Source organism: Coturnix japonica, chromosome 15 (genome assembly GCF_054131305.1).
Source record: "Coturnix japonica strain WE chromosome 15, WE-NBRP24, whole genome shotgun sequence".
NCBI lineage: Eukaryota > Metazoa > Chordata > Aves > Galliformes > Phasianidae > Coturnix > Coturnix japonica.
In genome coordinates, this window is record NC_140677.1 from 546,602 (window position 1) to 562,068 (window position 15,467).

General features: G+C 46.0%; 2 protein-coding genes across 15 annotated transcripts in view; one reads left to right on the top strand and one right to left on the bottom strand.

Annotated features, from left to right (window-relative positions):
* Window positions 1–10: 10 nt before the first annotated feature.
* On the bottom strand, window positions 11–11,733 carry LOC107319764 (uncharacterized). The gene is made up of 5 exons (XM_085516628.1): window positions 11,495–11,733; window positions 10,330–10,549; window positions 9,367–9,426; window positions 4,688–5,900; window positions 11–1,247 (listed from the first exon to the last, which is right to left on the bottom strand). The coding sequence occupies exons 1-4, from the start codon at window positions 11,731–11,733 to the stop codon at window positions 4,803–4,805; spliced, it is 1,617 nt and encodes a 538-aa protein (XP_085372754.1). The 3' UTR covers window positions 11–1,247; window positions 4,688–4,802.
* The window catches only part of TMCC1 (transmembrane and coiled-coil domain family 1), an 86,354-nt gene continuing 75,953 nt past the window's right edge, over window positions 5,067–15,467 (top strand). For 8 of the 14 annotated variants that reach the window (XM_085516693.1, XM_015874850.3, XM_015874858.3 and 5 more), the window contains exons 1-2: window positions 5,067–5,141; window positions 6,282–6,523. The gene's annotated coding sequence lies outside the window, so the exon portion shown is untranslated. Of the gene's footprint in view, window positions 5,142–5,390; window positions 6,184–6,281; window positions 6,524–15,467 lie in introns of those variants that run through there. The other 6 variants (XM_085516690.1, XM_015874853.3, XM_085516701.1 and 3 more) reach the window with 3 other exon arrangements.

A 15,467-nucleotide genomic window follows, 5' to 3' on the forward strand; every position in this document is an offset into this window, starting at 1 on the left:
TCCATACATGTTTGTACTGTAAACACAGTCTGTTTCCCAACCAGCTCATGTGGGCTGATGCATTCAGTGACTACTTCCACACTTCAGCTGTGTCCTGGTGGCAGCTGCATTTCAGAGGATGAAAAAAGTTCGCAGGTATTTCAGCTGAAGTTTGCAAAGAACTTTGTGTGGGAAAATGAGATGGAGAAATGTGTTCATGAATCAGTAATAGACAGGTTTTTTTATGAGTTCCCAACTGACCTGCATCCCTCCATGGTTCCTGAATCCATTTTAGCATTAATTGGTTTGAGGAAGACCTTGTTTTTACTAATATCTTTCCCTGTCTGCACTTCAGGGCTGCAAACCCAGCTTCATGCATAGCCGTAAAGTGAACTGTGCAAGAGGTGTGAGGCAGGAAAACAATATTGTTTCGATAGCAAGGGCTGCTGATGCTGCAGACAGCCCCCATTTAAGTGTTTGCTCTTCCTGGAAGTTCTCAGTATGCGCAGTGCTCTTCTGAATGCATTTTACTTTTTGCCCTCATAGCAGACCTGGTGCACAATAAAAGTGTGTCTGCACTGCATCTGGTCATGCCAGAAAGAGCTGTGGAGTCACCTGTCTGTTCCCTGAAGTCTGCAGTGCAAATGTGTTCTATCAGTCAAAAAAAGGTTCCACATTGCAGTCAGAAGATGGAAGCTCTCAGCTAACAGGAGATAGAGACATCCCTCCCTGGCAGGGCTTGGGATGTCAGAGCCATCCCTGAAGATCCTCTTCTGCCTGGAAAGAGTCTGTCCAGAAGTGACGCAGAGATGTTTGGTGGAAGAAATCTCTGGATTTTCAGTACTTGTAGGCGCTGTGTTTGATCACTCCAGAACTGCAGGGAATTTCCCACCGACTCTTCACATTACTGAGGGGTTAAGGTCGGCAGTGCCATGCAGCTGGTCGCGCTCTGTCAGCGAGTGGTGGCTGTTTTGTTTCCAGCAACTCTGGTCTCCGTGTTCCTGGGCACTGGGCGCTCTGCGGGGCACCGGGCGGAGCGGACATTTCATCCCGCTTCGAGCACCGCACGCCTCCCGGACTCGTGCAGCGGAAGGCGGCCGTGGGTCACGCACTGCGCGCTGCGGGGCCGTTACCGCCCGTGGTGAAGGCGAATTGCGGGGTCTGAAATGCTGAAGGGGCTCTGGTTCGTTGAAACTTCAGGAGATCACCGCATTCCTTCTGCGACACGGCATCGTGCAGCGAGGGGCCGGGAGCAGGAGGTGGCACTGCTGGATTAAGTAAAAAAAAAAGGATGTTTGAAAGAATGTACTGGCACCCCCTTGTGCTCATCCTGCAGCATCTGCGCCTCTCCACGGGAAGTAAAAGGCTCCGGCGCTTTATCCTGGTTCTCTGAGGAGCTCTGGGGCCCATCAGCAACGTGCTTAGCAGTGCAAGGACACGTATGGATGCACAGCGAGGTACAGTCAGATGTGTTCTGGGCCTGCCACGTTCCTGTGGGAGCTGTGATGCTGAGGGTGTGCTGGACTGGGCCCTGTTTTCAGGGCTTTGAATTGCCCGTCCCTGGAAACAGGAAACACTCTCCCCCACCAATGGCAGCTGTCATGCAGTTCAGTAAATAGTGGATCCATCTACGTCAACAAGGCTCTCTTAGCCTTTGCTCATGTGACAGGTGCTCCAGTCCCTTAATCATCATTGTGGCCCTTCAGTGGACTCTCTCTTTTGTCCTTAAGTACCTAAAACTGGGCACAAAAAATGCTCCAACTTCATGGCTCCCCTTGGCTTTTGGCTACCAGGACTGTAGGGAACATGTTCCCTGGAAGTGGGCAAGAGCAGTACATTCCAGGCTCTGTGTTCATCTTCATTGCTTTTTATGACTGCGTGTTAATCCTTTCAGAGCTTCCCTTCCTTGTTATTAAACCATCACGTCAACTTTTCTCATCAGTGTCCCCTTAATAGTATCTACAAACTCTAGAACCATTACCTTCTTCCAGATGTGTTTTGCTGCTCCCCTTCTTTCCCCATTCCTTGAAATATGCCAACCCTGTCATATGCTGCCTCAGCAATACTTGTGACAGTGACTTGGGATATTTGCCTTTGGCTTGTGAACTTCTCACTCACGTATTTCTAGTTTATATTTGCTTGTCAGTATCTGTGGGAGTCTGGCCTTTGCTTTCCCTAAATACTGAATCTAGAGATGGCCCCAGACATCTTTTGAGGCAGAAAAGGGACTTTTTTTTTCCTTAACTGCTCAATGGTTTGTAAGTTTGCCCTTCCAGCATCAGTAAGTTAGTACTGCTGGTGACTTCACTTGCAGCAGCTACATTGTTTGAAGAGCCTCCGAGAGTGGATCTGTATTTCTAATCATTGCTATTAGTGATGTTACTTTCAGCTTAGGAACTTTAGTGTAGGTCCTGCTTCCTTACAGGAGGCAAAACTGTTTGAAAATTGAAGTCAATTGCTTGTCATTATATTGCTGCATTACGGCATTATCTAGAGAATGAAGTTGAGCCATTCAGGAAACTATCTGTATAGGTCGTGGTCTAACAAAGTTTGCCAGGGTTCTACCAGCGCTGACAAAAGGGGATATGTGCACGTATTAGGAAAAAGATTCCTTCTTCTACTCATTTTTCTCATGCCTCATGCTCTGGAAATGAATATAACCATGCAGAAGTGAACTGTCCTTCTCATTCTGTGGCCCACAGTGGTTTTAGCCTAGTAGTCCCTTAATCTATGGTTTTAACTCTACTGAAACCAAAAAGATACTTTACTGAATGTTTCCACGGGCTTTCTTGGGTTCTTAGTTGGTTATCTCCTGTCCTTCCACAAGCATCAGTCTGAGAAAACCTCAGCTAACATGTATTCTACAGAATCACAGAATCATAGGGGTTGGAAGGGACCTCCAGAGCTCATCCAGTCCAACCCCCTGCCAAAGCAGGTTCCCTACATCAGGTCACACAGCTCAGCGTTCAGGCAGGTCTTGAATATCTTCAGAGAAGGAGACTCCACAACTCCCTGTGCAGCCTGTTCCAGTGCTCCGTCACCCTCACCGTAAAGAAGTTGTTGCGCACATTTGTGCAGAACTTCCTATGCTTTAGTTTCTGGCCATTTCCCCTTGTCCTGTCTCCACACACTGCTGAAAAGAGTCTGGCCTCACCACTATGCCCCCCACACCTCAGATATTTATAGACCTCTGCTGGACTCTTTCTAAGAGATCCCTGTCTTTTTTGTACTGGGGAGCCCAGAACTGGACACAGTACTCCAGATGAGGCCTTAGCAGGACAGAGTAGAGGGGGAGGATCACCTCCCTTGACCTGCTGGACATGCTCTTTTTAATGCACCCCAGAATGCCATTGGTCTTTTTGGCAATGAGGACACACTGCTGGCGCACGGACAACCTGTCGTCTACCAGGACACCCTCACTGTCCACTCATCTATCCCACGCTTCCTCAGCTTTATTATAAGGGGAGACAGTATCAAATGCCTTGCTGAAATCAAGGTAGACTACAACCACCACCTTCCCCCCATCCACCCAGTCAGTGGCAACATCATAGAAGGCCGCAAGGTTAATCGAGCACGACCGCCCCTTGGTGAACCCACACTGACTACTCCTGATAACCTCCTTTTCTTCCAATTGCCTGGAGATGGCATCCAGCACAAGCTGTTCCATCATCTTTCCAGGGACAGAGGTGAGGCTGACTGGTCTGTAGTTACCCGGATCTTCCTTCTTGCCCTTTTTGAAGACCAGAGTGACATTGGCTGTCCTCCAGTCTTCAGGCACCTCCCCCATTCTACAAGGCTTCTCAAAGATGATAGAGAGCATTTCAGCAATCACCTCCGCCAGCTCCCTCAGCACCTGTGGATGCACCCCTCCGGGCCCCATGGATTTATGAACACTGGTGTTGCTTAGTCGCTCACAGACCACCTCTTCCCTGACTGAAGGGAAGTCTTCCATTCCTCAGAGGCTCTCACTAACCTCCAGGGTCTGGGATTCCTGAGGGAGAACTTTTCCATTGAAGACAGAAGCAAAGAAGCATTCTAGTACAGCATCTAATCTGCAGACAGGGTTGATCATATATGTTTGTAGCACTGACATGAAGCTTACTTGTTTGGAAATGCCAGATGGAAAAGGTTGCACTTTTATTACTGTAAGTATTAATTGCTTTTGTTTTATTAACTTCCTAGGCTGGATTAGAGCACTCACAATGGACAGAGTGCTTTGCAAATGAAAGTGGATAATTTTTCCTTGTATTATTGCATTACACCATTGTCTAGAGAGTAAAATGCTCCTTTCAAGTTGTAACAAGCTGTAATTTCGTTGAAGATTCTCTAGTATTCTTGCACAAGAGCACAGTTGCAACAGTTTATTCACAGGAGCCAGAAGGTCAACTTACAGACCCCCTAATATCCAGCTGGAGATGTATTATAGCTCTGATGTATCTCAACTGGGAGCGTGCTTGGTGTGCTGAAACTGGATGGGTTGTACCCTGTGAAGACATTCTAAGCTGCTGTAGCTATTTGGAGTGTTACGGGCCCTCTAATATCCAACTGGAGATATTAAGCACTTTACTGCCTGTTGATTCTCGGCCCTAAAATCCTGCTTGCATTTTGTGATTTAACTATTTTAATTAAAACGATTCCATAGATTTTAAAGGGAAATTATTCTCATTTCAATAACTGACTTCTGAGGAAAACAAGGCTTAAATTTTACCCTCCTCAAATTGCTCCAAGCAGTGGCTGTTTTATCAGGGCACTTTCTGTTGTGCCTTCCATCGCTATTACGTCAGCTCACAAGAGAGCGCTCCAGCTTCTCGTGCAGAGCAGGATCACACCGGGCAGCATCGGTGCTGACGGCGGGGCAGCCGAAGGGAGATGCGGGGCAGCCGAAGGGAGATGCGGGGCAGCCGAAGGGAGATGCGGGCCGGCAGGGCAGCGCTGCAGATCGGATCGGATCGGATCGGATCGGGCCGCGCCAAAAGCGCGTGACGGAGCACGTGACACGCGCGGCACCTCGGGGGCGTGTCCTCACGGTGGGGCGGGTTCGACGCGTGCGGGTGGTTCCGCCTCCAACGGCGGCGGCGCTGCGCGGTGACGTCGCGCGGCCTGGGCGAACGTTGCGGCGCTGCGTGGGGATGGAGCGGCCGTCGGTGGCGCCGCGCTCGGCGGTGGGTGACCCGCGGGCGGTGCCGCGAGCGCGGCGGGGCTGATGGTCGCGGGTCGGGTCGGGCCGGGCCGGGCCGGGCCGGGCGCCGAGGACTCCTTCGGCTCGGCCGTCCTAACGCGTCGCCGTCCGCCCCCCGGCTGGCCGGGTCCTCCGGACGCGGGGCCGCCCTCCGCCGTTGCCCGGCTCCTGCCCGCGGCGCGGCTGGAGGGGGCGGTGCGGAGCGGAGGGGCCCCCGCCCGGAGCGTCGCGCGTCGCTCCCGGCCTCGCCGTGCGCGTCGGCGGCCGAAGGCGCGGGGCCGAGCGGAGACCGCGCGTGGGGGCGTAGCGCTGCGGAGGCGCACGGAGCGGAGGGGCAGCACGAAGCTCTCGGCTCCGCTCCTTCGCTCCGAGTCCCGCGCTGCTCTGCGCTGTGGGGGTCGGGGAGGGTCAGGGAGGTTCGGGCTGGCGCGCGGTGTATCGCGATGCGGGGAAGCGCTCCGTGCGTGGGGGAACGTGCGCGGTGTGCGGTAAGACACGTGTCGTGTCCTGCAGCCGCCGTGCTGATCGAAGGAAATGAACAACAACAAACCGAAAGTTTCCCAAAGGCAGCACATAATCCGGGCACACCCGTGGCTTTGTCGCTCCTTCCCTCCGCGGGTGTTGCTGCCTCTGCCCTCCTCTCCTGGTCGGCAGCGTGGGATTTGTGCGTGGGATGTGCTGAGCAGGGTGGTGGGAATGGCACGGATGGGGCGGGATTCGCTGCCTGAGGATTTCCTTTTATCTATAGCAAACAGTGGGAATTATGGATTCTTATTGCATCTCGGTACCATTTTTTTAAAGAACGTCCATTAGAACAACCATTCTAACTCCTGACGTGTTCCTGCATGAAGATATGCAGAGAACACCGAGACCTCTATTAAGCTGCAGTGTGATGTTATGCTGTGTGCTCCCTTATGGTCAGACTTAACCCAAGTGCTCCAAGATTTTTCTCTTTTATTAGGGTGAGCAACTCTGAATAGGAGATAATACCAGAAGCTGGTGGAAACCCACTGCTTCATGTCAGAGTAGGTTCTTCCTCCTGAAGGAGATGGATCTGCGGTGATGTTTTGTTGCTGATCAGATGTCAATGCTTTTTTCTTACTGTGCTTATTAATTCTGGCAGGTCTTCATCCTTTATGAAGAAGTTTTGTTGCCAAGACTTGCTGTGAAGATGACCCACGCTACTGAATGCAATTGTCTGCAAATGTAGGAGCCAACAAATGTGATGTCCTGCCCTCCCTTGACTTTCCTCTTTCTCACGGAGTTTATATTTCTAAAGTATTTCTAGATCTTTATTGAAGACATTTGGATTCCAGCTATGAGCATATCTATGCAAGGAGATGAGCAAGCCTGAGCAATGCTGAGGTGTGTATACCTTCTGTATTTCATAACACATGGGTAATCAAAGTTTGTTATTGAAATCAATAATAGATATGTTTGGGGAATGAACCTTTGCTAAGTGCCCAAGAGCGACAATGAACAAGAGCTGTAAAATGTGCTGTCTGGGCAGAACACAAGTCATTGGATCTTGGGCTCCCTCCATGCTATAGGTGGCCAATGTCTGTTATGTGTTGGAGGAAGAGGGACAGTGGAAATGTATAAGGAGAAAACCATCTTTTATTAGGGGGCCAAGAATTGAAGCATGTTACTTCTCATTTGGTAATACTAGTCTGAAAGGTGAATTAGTTTACACTGGTTGCTCTGTGTTGCTCTAATCCTGTTCTGAAGGGTAACTAAGACTTCAGAAAATGTTAAAGGGCACTGAGATACAGAGCTGGGTGATGGTGTCATTAGTCCAACTTAGGAGATGGGCTGTGATGGGAATTCTGCAGACACCTACACTTCTTCAGAAAGAAATTTGGCAGATTTCAGTATTTCTCAGAGTTGCTTGTGCTCCCTCAGTCAATCCCTTGTTGGCCCAGTTTTTCATCCTGGAGCTGTTGGCTGAGATTTTCCTGAAGGTTAGTTGCCATGGTAATTATTCTGTTAGCAAATAAATGTGCTTTTTATAATCTCTGGGTATGGTAATGGGGAGCAGAAAGACTGTTAGCCTTCCAATTGAGACTGCAGACCCAAGGAGGCTTAATGTTAGTAAATCACAACCAGTAGGAGAGAGCTGAACTGATTGTGGTTGGGTGGTGGTGGTGATGAATATTGTTTGGTCCCCGAGAAAAGAACAGTGGTAGAGTACCTTACAGTGAGTCTGAGTAATGGTTAAGATTGGACAAATGGAGAAGGAGCAGCTTCTGTTTCAGAGTGTTATGGTGGAACCTACTGATTCAGGTCTACAGTGATTTACCGACTCAGTGAAGTGAAAGCATTCTTGATGAAAAAGAACCTTTCTGGGGGGTGTGGTATTGTGATCCTCTGTGGTGTGAGATTTGGGTTGAGATAACCTCTAGTTTCAGTCTTGAGCTGGTCCAGCAGCAGGGTTGTGGTGGGAAAGCTGAAAGCAGAAAGGACTGTTCACTGGCAGAGGAGGAGCAGGTTAGGAAACATAAGCAAGTTATTGAGATGCACCCATGAGTGGTAAGAGAAGTGGCTGATACCATTGCAAAGCCACTGTTGGTTGTCCTGGGAAGGCTGTGCTGATCCAGGAGGGTCCCTAAGGACTCAAGGAAAGCAAGTTCCACCCGTGTTCCAGAAGGAATCTTATGGAAAAAAAAAAAAAAAAAAAAAAGAGGATCAAGAGAACCGTGAGTGGGTCAGTCAGCTCACCTCTGTTCTGGGGATGGTAATCGAATGAATAGTGCTAGAAACAGTTTCTAAGCATCTTAAAAAATGAGGTGATTGGAATAAGGTGTTATGCCTAACCACCTTGATAGCTGTCTACAAAGAGATGACTGACTTGGTGGATTTGATTGCTTCAACTTCGGTAGAGCTTTCAGTGGTCAACCTTCACTTTCCCATAGGTAAACTGAGGAGATACAAAGTAGATATGCGGATACTGAGTTGGATGGGAAGTGGTTGAGCTAGTTTGCTGTCCTACTTGTTGTCTGTGTGTCTCATTGCTGCTCTGTTTGTGAGAATTGTGGTCAGTGGCAGGAAGGCCCAGCTGGAGGCCTGTTGCTAGTGGAGTTCCCCAGGGTCTGGCACTGTGTTCAATCCTGTTTAACTTCTTCATTAATGACCTAGGTGCTGAGGTTTGAGTGATAAAGCACTGTATGCTACCCAGTCTGACTTTAAAGAAAAGCTAAAACATAGCAAAGTTGCTGCTTTTTAACTCAGTTGGTGCTAAATGTCAGTGAAAAACTTTCACATAAAAAAAGCAGCTGATTCAGTGGGAAAAGCATTGTGATTGTGATGCACCAAATGACTTGCTGGTGTTAGAGAACAGAAGTTTTCAGGTCCCTGCTGCTCAAAGATCAGAGGAGGAATACTGGTTTTGAGTCGCTGGGGGGGATATCTAATCAGTCTGCACCAGATTAGGTCAGCTATTGTCTCCCACAAGTCAGTGTGAATGTGATGCTTTCCTAAACATGGAGATAAGGACGCATGTTAAAATCACATGTAGCCTGGGTGACTGGTAGATCTCTTTCTTTACAAGCCTACTGATATAATGTGTATTAACTCTTTTATAACTCCAAGCCTGTAATAAAGTTTTGTTTATAAACTAGAGGTGTTAAATGTTGTCCTCTGCATTGTCACAGATGGATGTGCTGGGAGCTGCAAGGAGGAGCTGTCATTTTCTGACCAGTTCTTTTGACTCAGTGTCTGTAGTGCCCAAAATAGCTGTGGTGTAACTTTTTATCTCCTCTTGGAAAGTGGGATGAAAATAGCTGTTTTTCCATTCTTTGTGGTTCACTTGTTCCTGACATTTGAGTCAGCTTTGACACATAGTGGCAGCATCTCCTGGCAGGATGAAGGAGCATCTCTGAACTTTCTCTACCACACCTCCTTTCTGTGTTGGAGAGTTATTGCCAAAATGCTTGGCATGGCCTACTAACGTATTTTTCCAGAGTCTGGAACATCTTATTGAGATAGTGACAATGGCAGGAGTGGATAATAGGAGTGTAGCTGGCCTCAGATGGAAATACTTAAAGGAATGAAATCAGTTCCAGTGAATGGGCTTTTTGACAAGAGGGAAGCTAAAACAATCTGGATTAGTCCTTTTCAAATCATTCCTGTATGTAATTTGTTATTTGTTGGGAGGCTCTCAGGTGTGCTTCAGTGTTGGAAATTCCGGACATAGATGGTCTCAACCTCACCAATGCAACAGTTGCCTCTGCCACAGTGAAACTTGAACTTTTCTTTACCACTATGTGTCCCTGCAACATTGAAAAGTGATTAAAACAGCTTAAAGCAGTTCCTTTGGGTGCTGAACTGTGGCATGTTTTGACAAGTGGTGCTTAAAACTGAACTTTAAATGAAACATATATTTACAAGAGTATGTTACTGTAGCAGATTTTTATTGTCATGGTCCTTAATTTGGAGCTCTCACCATTTCTGAGTTGAGAAGAGAGCAGAATATCAGTGCAAACTGCAGTTTTCTCTCTTTTTTTATGCATTTTCCTAAAGCTTTGTGCTTTACCTCCTGTTCTTCAGCTTATCTGGGGGTTCCACCAGAGCTGAGTGCTCCTCTGGCCGGGCTGTGCACCTCGCATCGCTGTCCTCCTTGTCTCTTCCTTGCTGGAATGCTGAGTTAAGATGTTGTTGCTTGTGGGCTATTTCATTAATATGTTTTTTAATATGCAGATCCTCACTGTTCTTTTAATCTCTGTTTTCAGATTGTGAGTATGTGCAGATATCTAATGGAAAAAAATGACTGGTATTAGCCAGTTCCTCTCTTTAGTAATCTGGTTTATTTGTTCTTTGTTTCCATATCCCAAGCTCCTTTATTTTTGGAAAACCCACCACTTTAAGTATTTTCTTAGTATTTCTTTACTCTTTCTCAAAGAAGAGAATAATAGTTTCTTTGTTTACAAAATGCAGTATTTGAATAGCAGAAAAGAAATTCTGGTGAGTCCTTGGTGAAGTTGATGATCCCATGTCTCCACCTGCTCTGGCTTTAACTGCAAATATAAGTCTTTTTGTAATGCTACTTAGGAGTAATCATGATGTGTTTCTGCACTGCTTCCCTTCGTTACAGCCAGCAATGTGGTCAGTTTTCCCCCAGCCGAGTGTTACCCAGATTTGAATTAATGTTCTTGTTTTGGTTTACATCACAGCACTGTAGACAGCTGTCCATACAGCGAGTGTAGTGGTGGGATGTCAGCATGGGGCTGGGAAATAGCTGCAGGAGGCAGAAGAAGCGGTGGGTTCTTTAAGTTGCTCTCTGTTGTACTAGTGGTGCTGTGGAAGCCCAGCCTCACATCCCTGCCTGCCCTCCCATCAAGCACGGAGTTCAGAACATGCAGCTGAGCTACTTGCGGAACATTGATTGTAACTTTTCTGTTGTTTAGCAGCAAGCAGAGACATTTGCAAGAAAGTGCTGCATTTTGGCATTTATTTACATCTGTTTTTGAAGGAAGGATGTGGATTTCCTGAAACATTGCTAAGTGAAGGTGGAAGTGTCAGCTCTCAGCCTCATCTTGGCCAACTCCACAGCTGTGAACTGCAGCCTTCTGCTGCACGCTGTGGTGGGCACAATGTGAAGCTGCTAATTTTTAGTCTTTGCTCTGAAGAAATACTTGCTATGAGGCAGGTTTTCTTGTGAAACAGGTTGGCTTTTAAAGAATCTTTACATATGCCCAGATCCGTAAAGATCTTTTTTTTTTGCTTGCAAAAAACCTGCAGGCTGTATTTTCAGTGTTGTTTCTGAGCTTTTAAATCTCTACACATTTTATATACTCTTATTTTTTTCTTTTTTGTGTGTGACTGATGTATATAGTTGGGAACACTGGGAAAACAGAATACTCTAGTTAAGTCTTTCTTTAACCTTGATTTAACTTTCTCAAGACATTGATTTTACTAAATCCAGTGGAAAATAGCCTTGCAGTGGCTGTGGTAGGCTCCAGGTAAATACTAAATGCTACGTGCTTGTAAACAAATTGGAAGGTGGCAGCAGTGAGAGATGATGTAGATGTGGTAATCTTAAGGGTAAAGCTGGTTTGATGCTCTGCTCCAAAGGTCTTATGTAACCTTAAGGCAGCTGCGTGACCTTTGTGGTTTTTTTATCTGAAAACTAGGGAAGTAGTAGTAATGCAGTATAATGTAGTAGCATTCTAAGGGTATGTACATAAACCACTCACTTGTTATGGTAACTTAAACCTGTAAGTTTTATGCAGTGAAGTTTCATGGGGATGCTTTAAAGAAAGCTAGGCTTTTTCTAGAAGGAAGAGCAATGAACTACTGGACAACAGAAGCAGTGCCATTGCCATACGGTCTGATCATTACGGAGTGCTAGCTCTGGAAGTAGCAGTGTGCTCTTGGAAATCCTCTAGTAGCTGTACAAGCTGCAGGCTGTAGACTGCAATATTTGCTTTGTTGGTTTTTTGTGTGTGTGTGAAGTGCGTAGCATATGCAAAAATCAGATGTAAGTGCACTAGCACTTCTGCACAGTTCTTATTTTTGGAGGAGTCCTGACCTCTGCTTTGTAGCTTTAAGACATTGCCGGAGCTCAATGACTGGAACATTCCAAGTGGTGGAAGAGATTCCGGTACCAACTGGTAATGCTGCAAAGCAGTGGAAACGTTCCTGAAAAAGTTGCTGCTTTGAGCCAATGCAGCTTCCTTGTAAATGAGAAAAATGCCCTGCTCTGTGACTTTTAATGTATTTTACTTTCATGTGTAATGTCCTTACTGTAAAGTTCTAAACTTGTGGAACAGCCGTTGTCTTCACATAAGCAGCAGCCAATGAGCAGTACTGCTTTCAGGACAGCAGTCATTTGGAGAGTGTGCAGGGGTCGTGCTGAACATGACTCCAGCATGTGTGTGTTCAGGAAGATGTTTTCTAATTAACTGGAAGGAGCAAAAGGTATCTATCACTTGTTGGGGGTGTTTGGTGTCTGTTAAAATTGCATTTGGGTTACACAGATTCTCTTATGTAAAGAATTAATTTTTGTTCTTTGAGGAACAGAAAACTGCGTGAGCTTTGCTGAGCAGTTTCATCAGGCTGTGTATCTGAGAAGAGCATGGTGCTGATAAACCTTCTGGTGGGTCTGTGGCCATGTTACCCTTGTGCAGCAGAAGCATTTGAAAAATTGATGAGTGCAGAAGCAGTGAATATGTTGGGATGTGCTGAAGCATCTTCTGATGAATCCCCTGAAATGAACGCTGTTAATGTGCTAATTCTTGACACTTCCTCTCCAGAGGAGAACAGCTTTTAGTTTCTCCTGTGAGAGCTCAGGGAGGTCCTTGCCATTGGTTGCCCTTAACAAACCAGGGGTTGACTGTCCATCTGGTTTAGGCCTGTGAGGACCCAAGGAGAAGGACTGCTTGTCACATGTTTTCTGTGGACTCAGATGTAATGCCATATTTGTTCCTGAATATCTTAATATATTGCTCCATGGATGTAACCCACACACAGACTTAGTTAGCATCTCTTCTGTTTTGGTAATGGTGTGCTGGAGTGAGTTTGTGATGTTTGTTACTCATACCAGTAACAGGTGATTCACTGTGTAAGCTGTGGCTCTACTGATCAATAATTTGATTTATAGCTCATGTGTTAGTTGACTTCAGTTATTCTTACTGTAGGCATACAGAAGTGCACAGCTCATTGTTCATAAAATTCAGTGCCTTGGCATTCTGAGTTATTCAGGAGTGAGATCTGTCGTATTCATTACTTTCACAAGAATCTAAGTATTTTTCTCTATTTAAAATACTTAAAAGGCACTAAAAATACCTTCACTGGTATCACCCTCAGTGTTCTCTCTCTCCTTCAGGTTGCTGGAAGGCTCGTGTTTTGCATATAGGAAAACATTAGGGACAGACTGACGTGCTCAAAGCCTCATAACAGGACTGACAGCCACTTTAATCCAAGATGCCTGTGGCTGAGGCTGTGTAGCCACCGGACTGCATTCCTACTGCATCTGTGATGTGAGAAGAGAAAGCAAGGGCAGCAGAATCTGCGTTGTTCAGCTGAGTTCCTTGCTGACATCTGGATTCTGGCTGGGAATAGGTTACAAGGTTTAGGGAAGTCATTAAACACAAATCAGTAAAACCTCTTGCTATCCTACTCTGCTAGTTTTGCCCTGTAGTACAATTGGCTTAAAAAGTGGGCAATAGTTCTCTTGTTGTACCCTGCATCCCCTGCTTCTATTGCAGTGGCAGTTTCTCTTCACCCAGTGCCTCCCATCTCTGTTTGGCTCCTTATCCAAAGCTCTTGAATTAATTCAGTCAGTTCCTTGGGGCATGCTGCCTACCTCTGTGCGCCATTTGCACAAATGTAGCTGGCTTTGGGCTGTTGCCCTTTTCTGAAGTCTCAGGCGCAGAGCCTCAACAGAGATTTGGCTTATATTACATGCTCTGAGCAGTTTTTCCTTGTCTTCCAGCTGGGCTACTTACTATGCTGATCATCCTGTTGACTTTCAATTTGCTCTTTCAACCACGCTCCATTTACTTTCCTACACAGAGAACCTTCAGTATCAGGATTTGGGCCAGTTGAGGGGCAGCCCTATAGCTGTAAGTTTTTTGGGCTTTACTAGAATTCCAGGAGATCCTTTTTAGCATGAACTTTGGAGGAGGAACTGTCTTGAAAACTATTGATGTTCTTTCCAATAAAAACAACAGGTTTTTTGTCCCTTAAGTTTTCCTGCTGTCATCTTTGCTGTAATTTTGAATTTAATTTCTACTTTTATTTTCTTGCACCTTTCTCTCAATTCTTCATTCTCAAATTTTAAAAATTATTCTGTCATATCATAATATCTGAATAAATAAATGAAACTGGTTTCTCTGTGTGCTGGGTTGTCCTGTTGTTATCCAGCTGCCCTTTTTGTTCAAATTATTACTCTGTTGCTGTTGTCTTCCTCTTCAAATGTTGGCCAACCCTCAGCCCCAGGATATTACACCCATTCTGGTTTCTCCTAAGTTCCTCTTGCTGACAGAGTTACTTTTGAACACTCAGAGCTCTGTCTTTACTCTGCTGCTTGTTACTGCTGAACAATGATACTTCTAAGATACATTAACCTTTCCATGGATATAAATCATTTGCTGTGGCTCCCAGTTATCATTATGTAACTATTGCCCCATCAGCCTTTCTGGTGAAACTGTTTGCCTTGATACAGAATCTATTTAAGGATGAGTTTGGCAAAGCAGAGTGAGATTTCTCAAATTCAGCTTGGCTGTTTCTTCCTAAAAGTCATTCTTTCCTGTAAGCAGCAGCAGAATACTTTTCTTTCTCCAAATAGGAGAGATGGTAAGAATCTGCTATGTAAGATCCCTGCCAGCTGTGGACTACAGCTGTGTAATGAGATATGAACCTGACCTTTTTATGGAATAAAATAAATGTGAAAATTCTTTAGCTAGTTGTAGTTGAATATCAGTGTTCAGAACTAGGGATGTTTAAATATTGTACTAATAGTAGATTTTGGAAGACAGAATATTTTCTATTCCCAGAGTACTCCGTGGTTTTCTCCCAGTTTCTCTGTAGGCTTTGTACATTCATATGCCTATAGAGAAATATTCCTTAACACACAAAAAATTGTGCTCATCTTCTGGTGATTTTATGAGGACCAAGGATGCCAGCACCAGCCCAGGAGGAGCCCTGGTTAGTGCTGTGAGTTGTGATGCTCTTGGCAATGACTGGTTGAGTAACTAATTTCCTTTAGAAAATGAGGGCAAATCAGCTGTGTTAATAGTGTGGCTCTCCAGAAATCTGGTTGCAGAAATGGAGCCGTGTGTCTGCTCCTGTGTTCCTCCAGCCTGCATCCATCCTGACTGTAGGCTTGTTGCAGGAACAATAAGTGGGTTGAAGTGGCCCTGGGAATACTTTGCTCCCTTCTCTGGGACAGGACAACTAAGTTAGGGTGGTGCCTGTGGGAGTGGACTTCTAAATCCTTTCCTGCATTCATGCTCAGTGTGTTGACGAGACTCTTTATTATACCTGTACAAGGAGTTATGTTTGCCAGAACAACATGGCTTCCAGTGGTCTGTTCTGAAGGAATGGTGCACAGGTGCTGCTGCAGTGGGTGCTGCTTGGTGTTTGCCTCCTAGCAGATTGCTGTGAGGCACAGCAGCAGTTCAGCCTGGGTTACAGAGCACTTGCACAAGGTTCCTTGTGCAGCACATGAAATGCACTTGTGTTTCAAAGTGCTCTCAGCTCTGTGTCCTGCTGGCTGAACTCAAAATAAACAAGAGCAACCTTTCTGACCTGTGCCCAGAGCATCTGGGTGACTTAAAAGGAGGGGAAAGTGAAATGGGTGCAGATGAGT